At 37.2% G+C, this 16,004-nt stretch overlaps 1 protein-coding gene across 1 annotated transcript in view; it reads right to left on the reverse strand.

Moving 5' to 3' along the window:
- Nucleotides 1-7,889, reverse strand: part of LOC121733239 (facilitated trehalose transporter Tret1-like) — a 35,637-nt gene extending 27,748 nt beyond the window's left edge. The window contains exon 1 of the mRNA XM_042123439.1: nt 7,723-7,889. Within this exon, the coding sequence (XP_041979373.1) occupies nt 7,723-7,742 (20 nt within the window). The 5' untranslated portion in view covers nt 7,743-7,889. The remainder of the gene's footprint in view (nt 1-7,722) is intronic.
- Nucleotides 7,890-16,004: the final 8,115 nt, after the last annotated feature.

The raw sequence follows: 16,004 nt of genomic DNA on the forward strand, positions 1-16,004 counted from the left end.
CACCCACGACAGAATTCTTATGAGAAGCATATAAATTTTAAAAGTTATTTACAGCCGATATAGTAAATTACAGTATAGAGCTACAGGGATGTTTTTGCACGTGCATGGATGCAAAAGATATTTCACTCAAAATTATACCAGGGCAATATAGTCAGTGACAAATTTAAACTTTTTACGATGTAGGCCACTTTATTTCCGCCGACCCATGTATGAAATGGTCGGCCCCTATGGAGTCTATGGACGCTGCCGCCTGCAGTAGGGTTGCTGAGGATTCCTCTTCCGCTTCCTCATAATGCGGAAGTTCCGCAATATTTTGGGTTCCTCAATCGTTACCGCATCCTAATAAATAATAAATAAAAAATCCTCTTCCGCTATCGCTTCCTCAAAATTTAAGAGGAATTTCACTGTGCATGTGCGTCGCGTATCCAATCATGGCAACGCACACGCCAGAACGCGATAATTGTATCATTCATTCATCTTTTTTTGTGTGCGTGTGTTGTGTATGTTACTGAACTCCAGACTCCTCCTTAACTGCTGGACCGATTTGGATGATTCTTTATTGTGTGTGTTTTGAGAATGGTTTCTTAGATTCATAGTTTGGTCCACTGGAAAATACCCTTTTAATTATTTTTTTGTGTAATGTACGTACCTAGTTATGTACAGACAGGACAAAGGCTGTTGGGTTGGGTCCACTAGTATTTATAATTTCCTATCATCCTATTCCTCATCCGCATCCTCTAAATTTGCGCGTGACAATTCCTCTTCCTCCTCTTCCTCAAAATCACTTCCTCAACAACCCTAGCCTGCAGCCGCCCCTAGGCCGCGGCCTATACGGTCTATTTTAATTGATATATAATATGAAAATTGGCAAAAGTGCAGCAGCATTAAGGGCAGCTATAATTTAATTCATAATTCAGTCACATAATAATGGTACTTGGATGAAATTAAGAAGATGGTAAGTATTATTAGATTTTCACTACTACTTTGAGTTTCGGCCATGTAGAAAAGTATCCTTATATGTAAAGTAGGTAAATATTTGGAGAATTAAATTAGCGTTGTGTATGTTGATTCTGATTTAATAGCAATAAAGTATAAATTAGGTGATCTGATGATGCAATCCATGAGGAATTGAGGGGACTCTTGAAATTTATATGGAAACATCTAGTGATTGGCCTAAGCCTCAACTATATCTTTACTCAATCTTTTTATCACTTTGAAGTCGGAAATTTTTTTGTTTAAAATAATTATTTTTTGTACTCTTGTTGAGTGTTGACGTCACAAGTTGTACTGTGAACTTTTGAAATATCGACTATGTAGTAAGCCTAGATAAGAAGGAGCTGAGTCACCTTTGTCTCGTGGTCCAGATTTTAGTAGCACTGCACGTGCTGAGATAACTACATTGTCATTATTTCGCTACTCGGTAAACAGGTTTTATGTTAAAACCGTGGATGTTACATAATAATATTAAGTCGTTAAAGAACGGACAATAATTTTGTATGTACCTGCGGTGGGCTTGAGAGACTTACATAGAATAGTTTCTTACGCTATTCTTGTGCAGGGATATAGTTCTCAATCAGTGGTAAGCATCATTGTAGACTCGACAGGGTAAAGGGTAAAGGGTACTTAGTACTTACAATAACTATTTAGATTTTTAAGTACATTATTAAGATAAGTATTATTTAGATTTTTTAAGTACACATCTTGGCTGAGGAATATCCGAGAATGGACAGGGATAGAGTCTATTGAAGAACTTTTCAGACTCGCTTTGGACAAGGAAAAGTTTCGGAGCATGACTGCCAAGTGCCAAACTTCAGTAATTGGAGGGGCACTGGAAGAAGAAGAAGTACTAGCCAGAATTGCACCACATATTAGACTGACTTCAAATAACTTTATTAGTAAAGCAATGCGGTATCACATCGCGCGTGCTAAGCTTGGCTCTGTATTGAGCGAGTTTGGTTACAAGGAATTTCGATTATTACTTGGTAAATGCAAGTTTTCTCAGGATGAAAATTGTCCCACGGTTTTTCCCGGGATACTAAGTGAGATATTTTATCACAATCTTATCGAAATAGGTTTATTGACCGAAGCGTGAAGAAGTCACTTTAAGTACTATTTTATAAGCAACCGCCTGTACAAGGTGCTGAGTTTGTATATTGTATACTATACTTGGATGCTAATAAAGTCTTTGAATCTTTATTAATTATTTGTGTAAAACAAGTGTAAAAGAATAAACAAAGTATAACCAAAATGTTGTTTCTTTGTTCTGTTATAAAAATATTCATCACAGATTAAAAAAAATCTAATATAAGTAAATAATACCTCTACATCATAGATCGCAATACAAAAAACTTGATAATACTGGTTTTAAGTTGCTTTTCAACGACTAATCTTATCTACCTTATTTACACACGTGAAAAATGAATAAATTGATTTAAAATATTATAATATAACAGTGTGTACACTGTACAAAACGGAAATACTTAAGTTACAGTACTGGGTAGGGGAAACGGATGACATTTTATATTGCTAGGTAATTGGTAGCACCATATTTTGCTTTGTTAATAATTGCCTAATTTTATAATATAAATATATTATAAGACAAAATTCACAAGGCAAAAACTTCAAAGAAGCCTGAATGCTACTTTTTTTCAAGCTTCGATTAAACAACGTCGAACAATCTTCGTACAATTTTTTATGTTAGTTATTGTATTCTTCAACTCACGTCTTCAATTATTATTTCGAAGAAGGCTTTAACGTCAAGGGATGTGGAAAAAATTATGGCAGCATTACTTCTACAGAGTAAATTTTACATGTTAACAAACATATATTTCAATGTTGTATTTTAATATTATATTTACAAGCGTTAAGCGGCTTGACTGCTTGCGTTCTTGTGTAAGGTTCAGCTCGAGGTCTGCACTTGACTCCAGCAAGTTACTTATCAACTTGACTATCAATGTCAAGACTGAACTCTATCACAATATCCATCAGAGAAATTTACATATTATTAAACATAAACACATGCATATTTAAATAATAAATAGTAACCGGCCTTAAGAAGGTTAAAGATTGATGTGTCTATAGCCTATCCTTATTTCCATAAGCTGTTATAAAAGGTGTTATCTGTTAAGTCTCTCCTTTTTAACCGCTGATAACTTTGAGTCCCAGAAAAGGATAGCCACAGAAGATAGATAGATTTATCCCGTGACAATGTACCTACTGTTTTTATGAAGAATTTAGAAAGTTACCAAATTCACATGGGTGACAAGTTATTTTATACATAGGTGGAAACGAGCAAACAGATCATGTGTTAGTAAGCAACATCTATTCGCATAACCAATGCCTCGGAAAACTTTATTGAAGTGAAATCTTCTTTAGCGGCGTTGAGCACTTTTGTGGGATGGGTAAAAATGTGAAACTCGCGTCAGATTCTCGTGCTGATCGAAAAACCGTATGACGGTTGGAGAGTAGTGTTGTAACATCGAAATCGATTAATCGAGCAATCGATTGTTTTTTTTCGATTGTCGAAATTTTTAATCGATTGTAAGGGTTTCGATTAATTAATTTTCATAAAAAATGGGTTAAAAAAATTATGCACAACGTTCATAATCAAGTTTTCACTTCTGCCGGCACTCCCGGAGTGCAACCCATCTTTTTTAACCGACTTCCAAAAAACGAGGAGGTTATATATTCGGCTGTGGATATATATATATTTTTTAATCCTTTTTTTTCTCTTCGCTCTGCTCATCGTAACTAGTTCGCCGCCAGTGTAGAGACTCATGAAAGTGAAGATTTCTTACATTTTAGCTTCGCGCGATCCATGAATTTGGTTTGAATATTACACAACACAAAATAATGTGTCGCAAAAATAGCCAGTCATATTGCATAAGGAAATTGTAGAAGCAATGGTCTGGTATGACGTAATGGTTATGTATTTATATAGAGACGACCTCTGTGACTCAGTTGGTGAGCGTTGGTAGCGCAAGCCGGGGGTCGCGGGTTCGAAACCCGCCGACGCAACAAAAAGTTTGCAATGTTCCTGGGTCTTGGATGTGTATGAAATATATGTATGGTATAATAAAAAATCTTAAATATATGTATAATATAAAAGAATTAAATAATATTTCCGTTGTCTGGTACCCGTAACACAAGTCCTTCAGGTACTTACCATAACGGAGCCAGACTGCAACATTTTTCTTATCAAATAAGGGGGAAAACAAGCAAACAGGTCACCTGATGGAAAGCAACTTCGCCCATGGACACTCGCAGCATCAGAAGAGCTGCAGGTGCGTCGCCGGCCTTTTAAGAGGGAATAGAGTAATAGGGGAGGGTAGGGAAGGGAATAGGGGAGGGTAGGGAATAGGGGAGGGTAGGGAAGGAAATAGGGGAGGGTAGGGAAGGGAAAAGGGTAGCCCGGGATTGAGCCTCCGGTAAACTCACTCATATATTGTGTTATCTATGACTCACTCACTCGGCGAAACACAGCGCAATCGCTGTTTCACGTTTTTTCTGTCAGCCCGTGGTATTTCTCCGGTCGAGCCGGCCCATTCGTGCCGAAGCATGGCTCTCCCACGTCATGGTGCGAAGTGTCCATAGATATTATTTGTTTGTGTTATTGAATGCTTATTGATAAGGGAATCAATTGCGTAAGACGTTATTAGCAATTTTTGTGAGATTTGCTTCGATCTCACTTAAAACCTAAGCTCGCGTTTTTTTCGACGAACGAGTCACCTGATGGAAAGCATTAACTAGTAACTACTGTCGCCCATGGGCACTCACAACATCGGAAGAGTAGCAGGTGCGTTACCGCCTGCCGGCCTCTAAACAACGTGAAAAATTAATACAGTATTCAAATAAAAATAACACAAATTATGCTCGATGTTACGTAAATTCTTCGGCTGAACCAAAAGAAACTTACGTAATTTGTGTCCGCCCCAAGCCCCAAGTGGACAATGTAAAAACTTTTATGATTTGTTATACAGTAATTATTTTTAGATTCGTTAACATTATATTATTGTTTAATAGTTACGTACCTAATAACCTCATATATATGCGATTTCTTGTTAAAAGTAGTGAAGTTGCTATGGTTTACTTTTGTAAAAAAAAATGTATTGTTTTGCTGGACACCTATTTTAAAATAAGTATAATATAAATAATAATAGTTTTGAAGGCTAAACAAGGTTATACAGTAAACACCAAAAAAGTAAGAACTTTGTTCTCTACCAAGACGAGCCAGTAACAAAAAACTTTTTTTGCAGACAGAACAGGAAAAGTTATAAAATCATCATTCATCTGGCAAAAACAATTTTATCGTAAGAAGTATAACAAAAACCCACAATGATATTCGCTCCATAAAGAAGGTAAAGAACTCTACAAACCTAAGCTGATTAAGCGTAACTCTAAAGACTTGCTTGAAAGCATCCTTAATCCTTAATAATATTATAAATGCGAAAGTATTTCCGTCTGTTACCTCTTCACGGCCAAACTACTGAACTGATTTTGCTGAAATTTGGTGTGAAGATATTTTGAGTCACGGGAAAGGACATAGAATACTTTTTATCCGGGAAAATTTTATGGTTTCTGAGCCATAAACGAAGTTGCGGGCGGCATCTAGGTAGAGAATTCATGAAGATGCTTTAAATTTCTCAATAATTTCTTTGTGCCAATATTTTTAAATTACACTTACAAAAATTTCAAATAACTCTACCTCTCTACCGCATTTTTATTGCACATTGGCTTAAAAGTGTATTTAGCTTATAAAAAGTTTCCCGTAAAAAAAGTAATATTAAATCACGTTAACTTTAAACTTTAGATTTTTAAGTATCATTAAGGGCACCGTTACTTAAACACCGGTTTTGGTTTGGTTTAACGCAATAAATATTAAACATAGAGTCATCAATTTTGTTGGGACAAAAAGGGCGAGAATACTAAATGTATTAAATATAACCTTGATGAAAGTGATATCTATGGTGTTACATTTGTAAATGACCATTGCGATTAGCACCCTGTGCTAGTGAGATATGAATATGAATACGTGGGAGAGCCATACTTCTGCATGAATGGGCCGGCTCGACCGGAGAAATACCACGTTCTCACAGAAAACCGGCGTGAAACAGCGCTTGCGCTGTGTTTCGCCGATGAGTGAGTTTACCGGAGCCCAATCCCCTACCCTGTTCCCTTCCCTACCCTCCCCTATTCCCTTCCCTTCCCGTCCCTACCCTCCCCTATTACCTCTTAAAAGGCCGGCAACACACCTGCAGCTCTTCTGATGCTGCGAGTGTCCATGGGCGACGGAAATTGCTTTCCATCAGGTGACCCGTTTGCTCGTTTGCCCCCTTATTTCATAAAAAAATGAGAATCGTAATTTTAGGCTGGTATCGCTATCTAGGCTCTTAGGGTTTTCTAAAGTTTTTTTTCGTTTTTGCTTATAGTTTACGGTAAAATATCGATGCAGCGTTTATCTATTCTGCGGCTGTAACTTATCGAACGTTTCTCGTATCAAGTATTCTATAAAGTTTTTAACGCTTTCTAGCTGACTCTACATTAGGTCGTTTGAATTTATTTATAATAGGATAGTTTTAATATACTATTCGTAGAGAAAAATATGATATAATAAAGTAAGTACGCTATATGACGACAAAAATAAGGTATACTTTAAAATAGTCTACGGGGCTAAAATGGTCACATTTAGCAATTCCTCTTGACAATCAATTCAGCAAATGAATAGTCAAAACTATCAAACTGACAAATGTCAAATTAGTACGAATTACTAGACATGAATTGCAAGGAGACTTGCATTTTGCGATTTAAAAAAAATGAATCATGTTATGATTCATAATAATTATATGATTCGCCAAAGCGACCATTTTAGCTCCACTGTACTTATGTTAATAAAACTAGAGTAAAATCGTGCATGATCAGCTGCATCAGCATGATTATACAGGATTACTCGATTAGTAATGTTAACTAATTATTATCGCAGCAAATACCTACGCTTCTTGAAAAACAATCTATAAATTTTAAATTATGATAAAATATTTTTAAAAATCGGCCAAGTGCGAGTCGGACTCGCGCACGAAGGGTTCCGTACCGTTATAGAGCAAAAATAGGCCAAAAATTGTGTTTATTATATGGGAGCCCCCCTTAGATTTTTATTTTATTATTATTATTAATTACTGAAAGAGACATATAATTTAGACATTTGCGAAAATACAAAGTGCCTACCTGCTGCCATTATTGATTTAGAGCAAAAAATGCCAAAAAAATCAAATTTTAGTGTATGGGAGCCCCCCTTAAATATTTGATTTATTTTATTTTTAGTATTTTTTTGTTATAGCGGCAACAGAAATACGTAATCTGTGAAAATTTCAACTCTCTAGAAATTACCGTTCTTGAGATACAGCCTGGAGACAGCCAGACGGACAGACGGACATCGAAGTCTTAGTAATAGGGTCCCGTTTTTACCCTTTGGGTACGGAACCCTAAAAACTAACATTTATGAGTTATGACTTAACTTTCTAGCTCTACAAAACTAAAATTTGCAAATATTTTCAGGTATAAATTTATTTTCTTTAACAATACGTCAACATTTTAACGTTCTATACCAGAATATTGTTTACATCGATAAATAATTCAAACTAGGCAAAAAACGGGAGTCTGGGAAACAACGAATATACTTACATTAACCTAACCTAAAAATCTAATAGAATGCAGACTGCAACTTACCTTTTATTCGTATCCCTCATTTTACTATTTTTTTTGCACTATAAAACTTCAAAATACTGTTCTTTGCTACTACACTTTTATTAAAAAAACATTGTTTCGATCGATATGGGTGCGAGGAGCGCGTACAGTCGCGAACACAGCCGGCGCGCTACTGGCACTTGGCACTTTGCAGGTATAGTCGCGGTCAAACGTGCGAATATGAAATATGAATGGTCGCCATTGACATTGAAAGTGATAACTCCGAAACTACGAATGTTACGTAAGTTATGACTTCTGAGCGAATTATTATCACAATTAGCGAGTTACTTTTGATTAGTGATGACCGATGACAAGGTACTAATGATATATGACATTATACCCGTCGTAACAATGTTTTTATTAAGATTAATAAATAGCAATTACTTAATAATTAAATGTTAACTAGCACGCGCTCTCGGTTAATATTTGGCTAAGTAGTAATTTGTCCCACTCCATTAGTTAGGTACTATTGCCACATAAACTTTGGCAGTAAAGTCTAAAATATGTTTAGTTAGGTATAAGTGAGGGTATACTGTATAAGTAACGTGACCCGTCCCGTAAAGTCCCGCTTTTAGTGTATTGTAATTGAAAGTATTTTTATGTTGGAAATGCCCCAAAAGGGGGGCCCAAAAAAAAAAAAACAAATGGTCACATTAGGTATAAGGTACACAAAACTCACAGATAATAGTTATAACTTAAGGTATAAGTAATAGTTATAACTGAGTTACTACCTATTTAGCGTTTACTCAATCATAACAGTGGAGTAGAGTATTAGATAGGTATGCGAACTAGAATGTCTATACGTGTGCCCTTAGGGGAGGGGGCCAATTGCTTATCTCCAAACCAACTAGCAACAGACTAGTTAAAGCCACGATTAAACTACCGTGGTCTTAACCAGACCAGTAGCTTAGACCCTTTCGAAAAAAAAGGGTATGCGAAGTGCGGAACGAAATATTGGCATGCAAAATAACGGAAATTGATAAGAATCGTCGCTCGACTGAATTTCAGTTTACTGCGGTCTGCGGTCGATGTTGGCCCATGAATCATGATGGAACAACATAAGTGATTATGAACGAGTATTTAACACTAATATTATAAAGGCGAAAGTTTGTGAGTTTGTATGTTTGTTATTTCTTCACGTCGAAACGGCTGGAGCGATTATATTACAATTTGGTATGGAGTTATTTGATATCCTGGAGCTAGGCTACTTTTTACTGTGGAAAAATATTGCAATTTATTTTCCATAATAAACCGCGGGTAATACTGCGGGGCGCAGCTAGTTGTGCATATTCCACAATATTACTATGGTGGCAATCATGCCTGACCATCATAAGCATGGAGAAACCCAATTTTTTGTATTATGTAATGTTGCTATTAAAAACACATTAAGACATAGCAACTATATTAAAAAGCGTAATCAAAATGAAGAGAAGACGTGCTATGTGGGTACAGCTACATCATATTTCACAATAATGTTGAGAAAAGAAATTGGATACCCAATTTATATCATGACTAGCTGTTGCCCGCGACTTCGTCCGCGTGGACTTCAGTTTATAGCGCGCGATGTCAACAAAATTGGTGTCAAAAGCTTTTATAAAAAAACCCTGGTACCCCTTAAATCAATACAGCTGTGCAGTGTGCAAACAATAAGTACTTCATTTTTGTATGTTAAACTTTATATATTATGCCAAATTTTAAAGCTTATTTAGCCCCCCAATTACACAACTTTACCCATAAACTATTTATCATTGATAGGTTTAGCCCCAATTTCACCAACGTCTGTTAGTGTTAACAGCTTGTTAAAATATCCTGTCTTCTCTTTCATTCATATGAAAAACAAAACAGCTAACGTGATACTAATTCGAGCATTAACTTTAACAGTCGTTGGTGAAATTTGGTCTTAAGGTTACGTCACTACCTGCACAGATAAAGTACTGAGTTATTTAATACCGTAGAATAGATATAACAATCGAAAAAAATCGAGACTTAAATGTAAGATGATACCACCTCTTATAGAAAGACTTTTGAGCAAGCGTCAGCGCGATGTAGAAGACGCACGGCGCCATCTATTATGAATTTTTTGAACAAATTTACGACCCTTACAACCCTTTTTTCCAGTAAAAAAGTAGCCTATGTCCTTTCTCAGGCTTTAGACTATCAGTATACAAAATTTCATTACAATCGGTTCGGTAGTTTTGGCGTTTGGCGTGAAAGCGAGACTGACAGACAGACAGACAGACAGAGATACTTTCGCATTCATAATATTAGTACAGATTATGTGCACACTGCACAGCTGTTTTTGGGTATTTTGATTAATTAAGGGCCGCGCTACACCGGAATGGCAGCGGCGAGGCGAGCACTTTCAGCGCTGCCATTCCGGTGTAGCGCGGCCCTAAGAGGGGTACCACTTACCAGAGTTTTAAAAAGTTTTTAAATTTGACACAAATTTTGTTGACACCGCGCGCTATAAACTAAAGTCCACGCGGACGAAGTCGCGGGCAACAGCTAGTTATGAATAAAAACAATAATATACATATAATAAAGTAGGTATGATTAGTTCTGTTATAATAATGAAGTAAAAAATAAAGCGCCATCTGTTTTCATATATTAGAATTAAAATGTTGATTGCATTGATATATTTTCTGGATGGAATATAGGCCAACACAACACACTCGAACTCCTTAGAAATGCAGTAGGAGTTCTATAAGATAAGATAGATTGATTATTATTATAGCAAGTGATAATATTATTAAACATAATATTCTAACGTATTAAAAACTATAAACAAAAACATAATAACTAATAAGTATGATTAGTTCTATGTTCCAACGAAGTAAAAAAAAGCGCCATCTGTTGAATCGTATTAGAACTAAAATGTTCATTGCATCGCGTCGATATATTTCTGGATTTTTTATAATATTATACATAAAATATATTTAAGATTTTTGAAATATTATTTTAATACACATCCAAGACCCAGGAACATTGAAAACTTTTTGTTCCGCCTGCGGGACTCGAACCCAGGACCCCCGGGATGAGCGCTGACCACGCGCAATGCGAAGTAATTTTCATCGATATTTTCATGGAAATAAGATATTTTCCCGCATCAAAATGTAGCCTATGTCCTTTCTCAGACTCTAGAATAACTGTGTACAAAATTTCATTGCAATTTATAATATTAGTTTTTGGCGTGAAAGTGAGACAGACAGACAGACAGAGATACTTTCGCATTTATAATATTAGTATGGATTAGTATAGAAGTATAGATACATAAAATATATTTAAGTAAAAAATAAAACGCCATCTGTTGAATCGTATTAGAACTAAAATAAAATAAAACGCCATCTGTTGAATCTTATTAGAACTAAATTGCATCGATATATTTCTGGATTTTTTATAATAATATTATACATAAAATATATTTAAGATTTTTGAAATATTATTTTAATACACATCCAAGACCCAGGAACATTGAAAACTTGTTCCGCCTGCGGGACTCGAACCCAGGACCCCCGGGATGAGCGCTGGCCTGCGCAATGCGAATAAATTTTCATCGATATTTTCATGGAAATAAGATATTTTCCCACATCAAAATGTAGCCTATGTCCTTTCTCAGACTCTAGAATAACTGTGTACAAAATTTCATTGCAATCGGTTCAGTAGTTTTGGCGTGAAAGCGAGACAGACAGACAGACAGACAGACAGACAGACAGACAGACAGAGATACTTTCGCATTTATAATATTAGTATAGATTTGCAAGATTTTTACAAAAAAAAGCTAAAAAATAGCGTTATTGTTTTTTTCCGACCTCTGCATTTGCGCAGTGTAGAGATTATGACGGTATGACCTTTCCTTTAAGCAAACTCCCAAAACAATGTCGATATTAAACTTCTCAGTCTTTTTTTTTATGAAATAAGGGGGCAAACGAGCAAACGTGTCACCTGATGGAAAGTAACTACCATCGCCCATGGACACTCGCAGCATCAGAAGAGCTGCAGGTGCGTTGCCGGCCTTTTAAGAGGGAATAGGATAATAGGGGAGGGTACAATTTTTCTGATCTTACTAGATATGAACCGTTTAAAAATAGTAGGATTTTCATATAAAATTGTCGATTTAAAAGCTCTACAAATTTCTTCCCTTTAATTTTGGCCGGACAGGCAATCAAAAAGCCTGAATGTCCGACTTTATCCGGACGCCTGGTAAGCCTAATCGCATGGACTGTGCATCGTACATTTTTCCAGGATGTTACTATCCAAATGGCAGATTCTAATGTCCTTTCCCAGTATTTCAAGTAGTTATATTATTTTATGAAATAAGGGGGCAAACGAGCAAACGGGTCACCTGATGGAAAGCAACTTCCGTCGCCCATGGACACTCGCAGCATCATAAGAGCTGCAAGTGCGTTGCCGGCCTTTTAGGTAGGAGGGTAGGGAAGAGAATAGGATTGGGCCTCCGGTAAACTCAACTCAAGTATTTTGCTGTTTAATTCGCTTCAGCGGTTGAAGTGTAATATTACCTACTTATATTGTATACTTAATTAGTAGTATTATACTTATCGACGGAGAGCTGGCGAACAAGCCGGTCATGTATTAAAACTCCGTTAAGCTACTTCCCTGAACAACCCCTTACTGATAATCAGCTGGCAGGCCGTAGGCGGTGGGTGTGGAAGTGGTGGAGTAGGGAAAAAAAAAGAAAAAAAATGTAGGTTCAGCTGTATTAAAACTCCGTTAGCTACTTCCCATAAAAACATTATTTTTTGCTCAATATAAATTATAATGGTAGGTAGTTAGTATAATGGTAGGTAAATAACATCCTTATCTCTTGCCCAGCCTGACTAGCATACGAGATATCTCACTCTACATGTTTTCTCGATGTTTGATGGTTTGTATCTTCATCTCTATTGACCCTAGCATGACAAACATTTTTTCTCGCGTAGACCTATCATCGAAATAACACATTTTTATAAAGTTTTGTCGAGATAATGTCGAGATTTTGACATTATGAGACGAGTAGTTTTTATTTATCTCGAGAGTGAGATATCTCGTTGGCGTATGCTAGGCAGGCTGGAGTCGAGTCGTCTGCAAAATCACAGCTGATGCCTGATAACAATTTCATAGGAAAATTATATCTCATAAACATTATCTACTAAATTCGGCAAGTTTAGGTCTGCAATAAGTTTTTGCACACGACCTTAAACACAGCTGTTGTAAGTATCTTGTTTGGTATTGCGGTAATCCATAAAGTCCCTCATTGGATTCCGATCCAATGAGATTCCGATCGGACCACCGGCCGATCGTGATAGTCTGACCCGGCGTTGCCAGGTGTCCCGATTTTTTCATCAAAATTAAGGGGCGATTTCACCAAAGAAATGGAACGCGTTCAAAGCACTCTGAACCGGTTCAAAACGTATAAACGCGATCATAACATCGAAATGCATTTCACCAGCATAAACTGAACGCGTTCAACGCAAATCCGAGTTTTATCTTCTGAACGCCCAAAGGCCGAAGTTTAACGTTATAAAACCCGTTCAAGCCCTGTCATGGCGGAACTAAAAACATAGACAAAATAAATGTCAAGATGACAGTTTTGACACATGCGTTTGTTAGTTTATGTTTTGTTTCTTGCTATTTTGTAGTTAAATTAACTTGAAAAGGCTTTAAAATGATGAAAACATGTAAAATAATCGCGTGACGTCACGTAAACTTAGATTTAATAATCACGATCAACAGAAGTTTGTGAAATCCAATCGAAACAAATCGAGATTTACGTCTCAGCATGAACGCGTTCAATGGGAACTAAGTTTTATGTGTGTTTGGTGAAATCCCACCTAAATGTCCCGCGCGGGACAGGCTCAGTCCCGCTTTTCGGGGAAAGCCCGAACGTACGCGCAGCATGCTGAGAAAGAAGGGAGCGTAATGAAGATAAGAGTGTGGGAGGTAGAGGGGTGGATTTTCTTTGGTTACTTTTGCTATCTTTTGTTCCGTAAACATTATTTAATGCGAATAAAATGAAGAAAAAAAAAAACTTTCGATTTTATACCTTTTTTTACTTTGTCCCGCATTTGACTGGAGAATCCCGCTTTTTCACTCAAAAAGTTACACTTACCTTACCAAAGTACCGACTTGGCACAAAAAAAATCTGGCAACGTTGGTCTGACCGGACTAGTGCACATGCACGGCAAAGACTTCTAGAATTCTTTGATGCACGGTAATACGCGAAACGCGTCTGGTCAGGTCGGCCTGTGAACTGTGGTTTGCGATCAATCTGACCTAGATTTAGGGTTCCGTACCCAAAGGATAAAAACGTGACCCCATTATTGAGACTTCGATGTCTGTCTGCATGTCAACTTTCGCTCTTTAACGGTACGGAACGCATCTTGCACGAGTTCGATTCGCATTTGGCTGATTTTTAAATATAAAATTTGGGGGAAAATGAGCAAACGGGTTAATCTGAAAGAAAGCAACCGAACTATCGTCGAGCGTGGACACTCGCAACATCAGAGGAATTGCAGGTGCAGTTCTCTAGTCAAAGCTATAGTATAATTAGGGATAATAAGTAAGTATACTTATTCCGTATACGTAAAGCAAAAAAAAATATTGGTGGTAGTGACTTATAAGTACTACGTAGGTACACTACATGTTTCTAATGCCGCGGCCGCACATGCTTCTTTGGTAAGAAGCTTCGTGCTATGATACGATACCATTGGACGATACACGCAGATCGTCCAATGGTATCGTTTAAGCACGAAGAACTGCCGATTAGAATTGTGTACGTCCAATGGTATCGTTTAAGCTATAGTTCCATACTAATATTATAAATGCAAAAATGTATCTGTCTGTCTGTCTTTCTGTTACCTCTTCACGCCCAAACCGTTAAGACGATTTTGCTGTTTAGTCTGGAGATACTTTGTGGCCCGGAAACGAATATTGGGGCAACGGAGTTTCGACTTTCGGACGTCATCTAGTCTGATATAATAATAATATCTATCTATGGACGCTTCACACCACGTCAGTCTGGCCCCGTGGTAAGTACCTGAAGGACTTGTGTTACGGGTACCAGACAGCGGAAATATATTTAATACTTTTATACTATACATATTAAACATATTAAACGCCTCCGTGGTCTAGTGGTATAGAGCGCGGCTCTTGACTCGGAGGTCGTGGGTTCGATTCCCGCGTTGGAAACATGTTATTTCCAAGTTTGGTTAGGACAATGCAGGCTGGTCACCTGATTGTCTGACAAGTAAGATGATCCATGCGTCGGATGGGCATGTAAAAAAGTCGGACCTGCGCCTGATCTCTCACCGGTTGTGTCGGTCTTTCGTCCCACTGGGTTATGAGAGTAAAGGAATAGAGAGTGCTCTTGTGTACTGCGCACACACTTGGGCACTATAAAATTACTCCTGCGTAGCTGGCCTGGTTTCAATGAAACCGGCCACCGTCACCGAAACCGGTGTGGTTGGTATTATTATTATTACTATACATATATTTAAGATTTTTATTATATGATACACATATTTAATACACGTCCATGACCCAGGAACTTTTAAAACTTTTTGTTCCGTCGGCGGGATTCGAACCCGCGACCCACGGCTTGTGCTACCATTATACCAATAGCCCACCAACTGAGCCACAGAGGTCGTCTACGTATACTATAATGTTTTTGACTCTATGGATATCTTTATGATAACTCTAGTAGTTTCAATTAAACTTACGGAACCCTGCACTTTTCTTCTGTTATATTGCACAGTGCACATGTGACGATCTGTTTAAAAATATTTACAATTTCAGGATTGTAATTACTAATTTGTCATGTGTATCGTCTAATGATGACTTTTCCGTGAAATTCAATGGTGTTCCTAGATGATAGCTTCAGTATATTTTCCTTAGTCTATGGCGTGACTCAAGTTACAAGCGCAGAATGTGTGCACAGCTGCCGCCTGCCGTATTTATAGTATACTGTACTTAGACGTGTAGAATGCGGTTGTGTATACTTTTCGCAGATCATGCCTTTTTAGGTCTCGTGTAACTTGAAGACACAATTAGTAGATCCATACTAAAATTATGAATGCAAAAGTGTGTGTCAGACTGTCTGTCTGAATAGGTACGTCTTCACGCTTAAAAACCGCTGAACCGATTTTTATTCGATTTACGGAGAATCACCCAAATAGCACGAAAGCTTAAGTAGCAGAATGGGCTTCCGTGAAAATAAATAAGTAAATTCGGTATCATTAGTGAAATAATTAATACGAAATGTAAAAACA

The sequence above is a fragment of the Aricia agestis genome, chromosome 13 (assembly GCF_905147365.1).
Source record: "Aricia agestis chromosome 13, ilAriAges1.1, whole genome shotgun sequence".
NCBI classification, from domain to species: domain Eukaryota; kingdom Metazoa; phylum Arthropoda; class Insecta; order Lepidoptera; family Lycaenidae; genus Aricia; species Aricia agestis.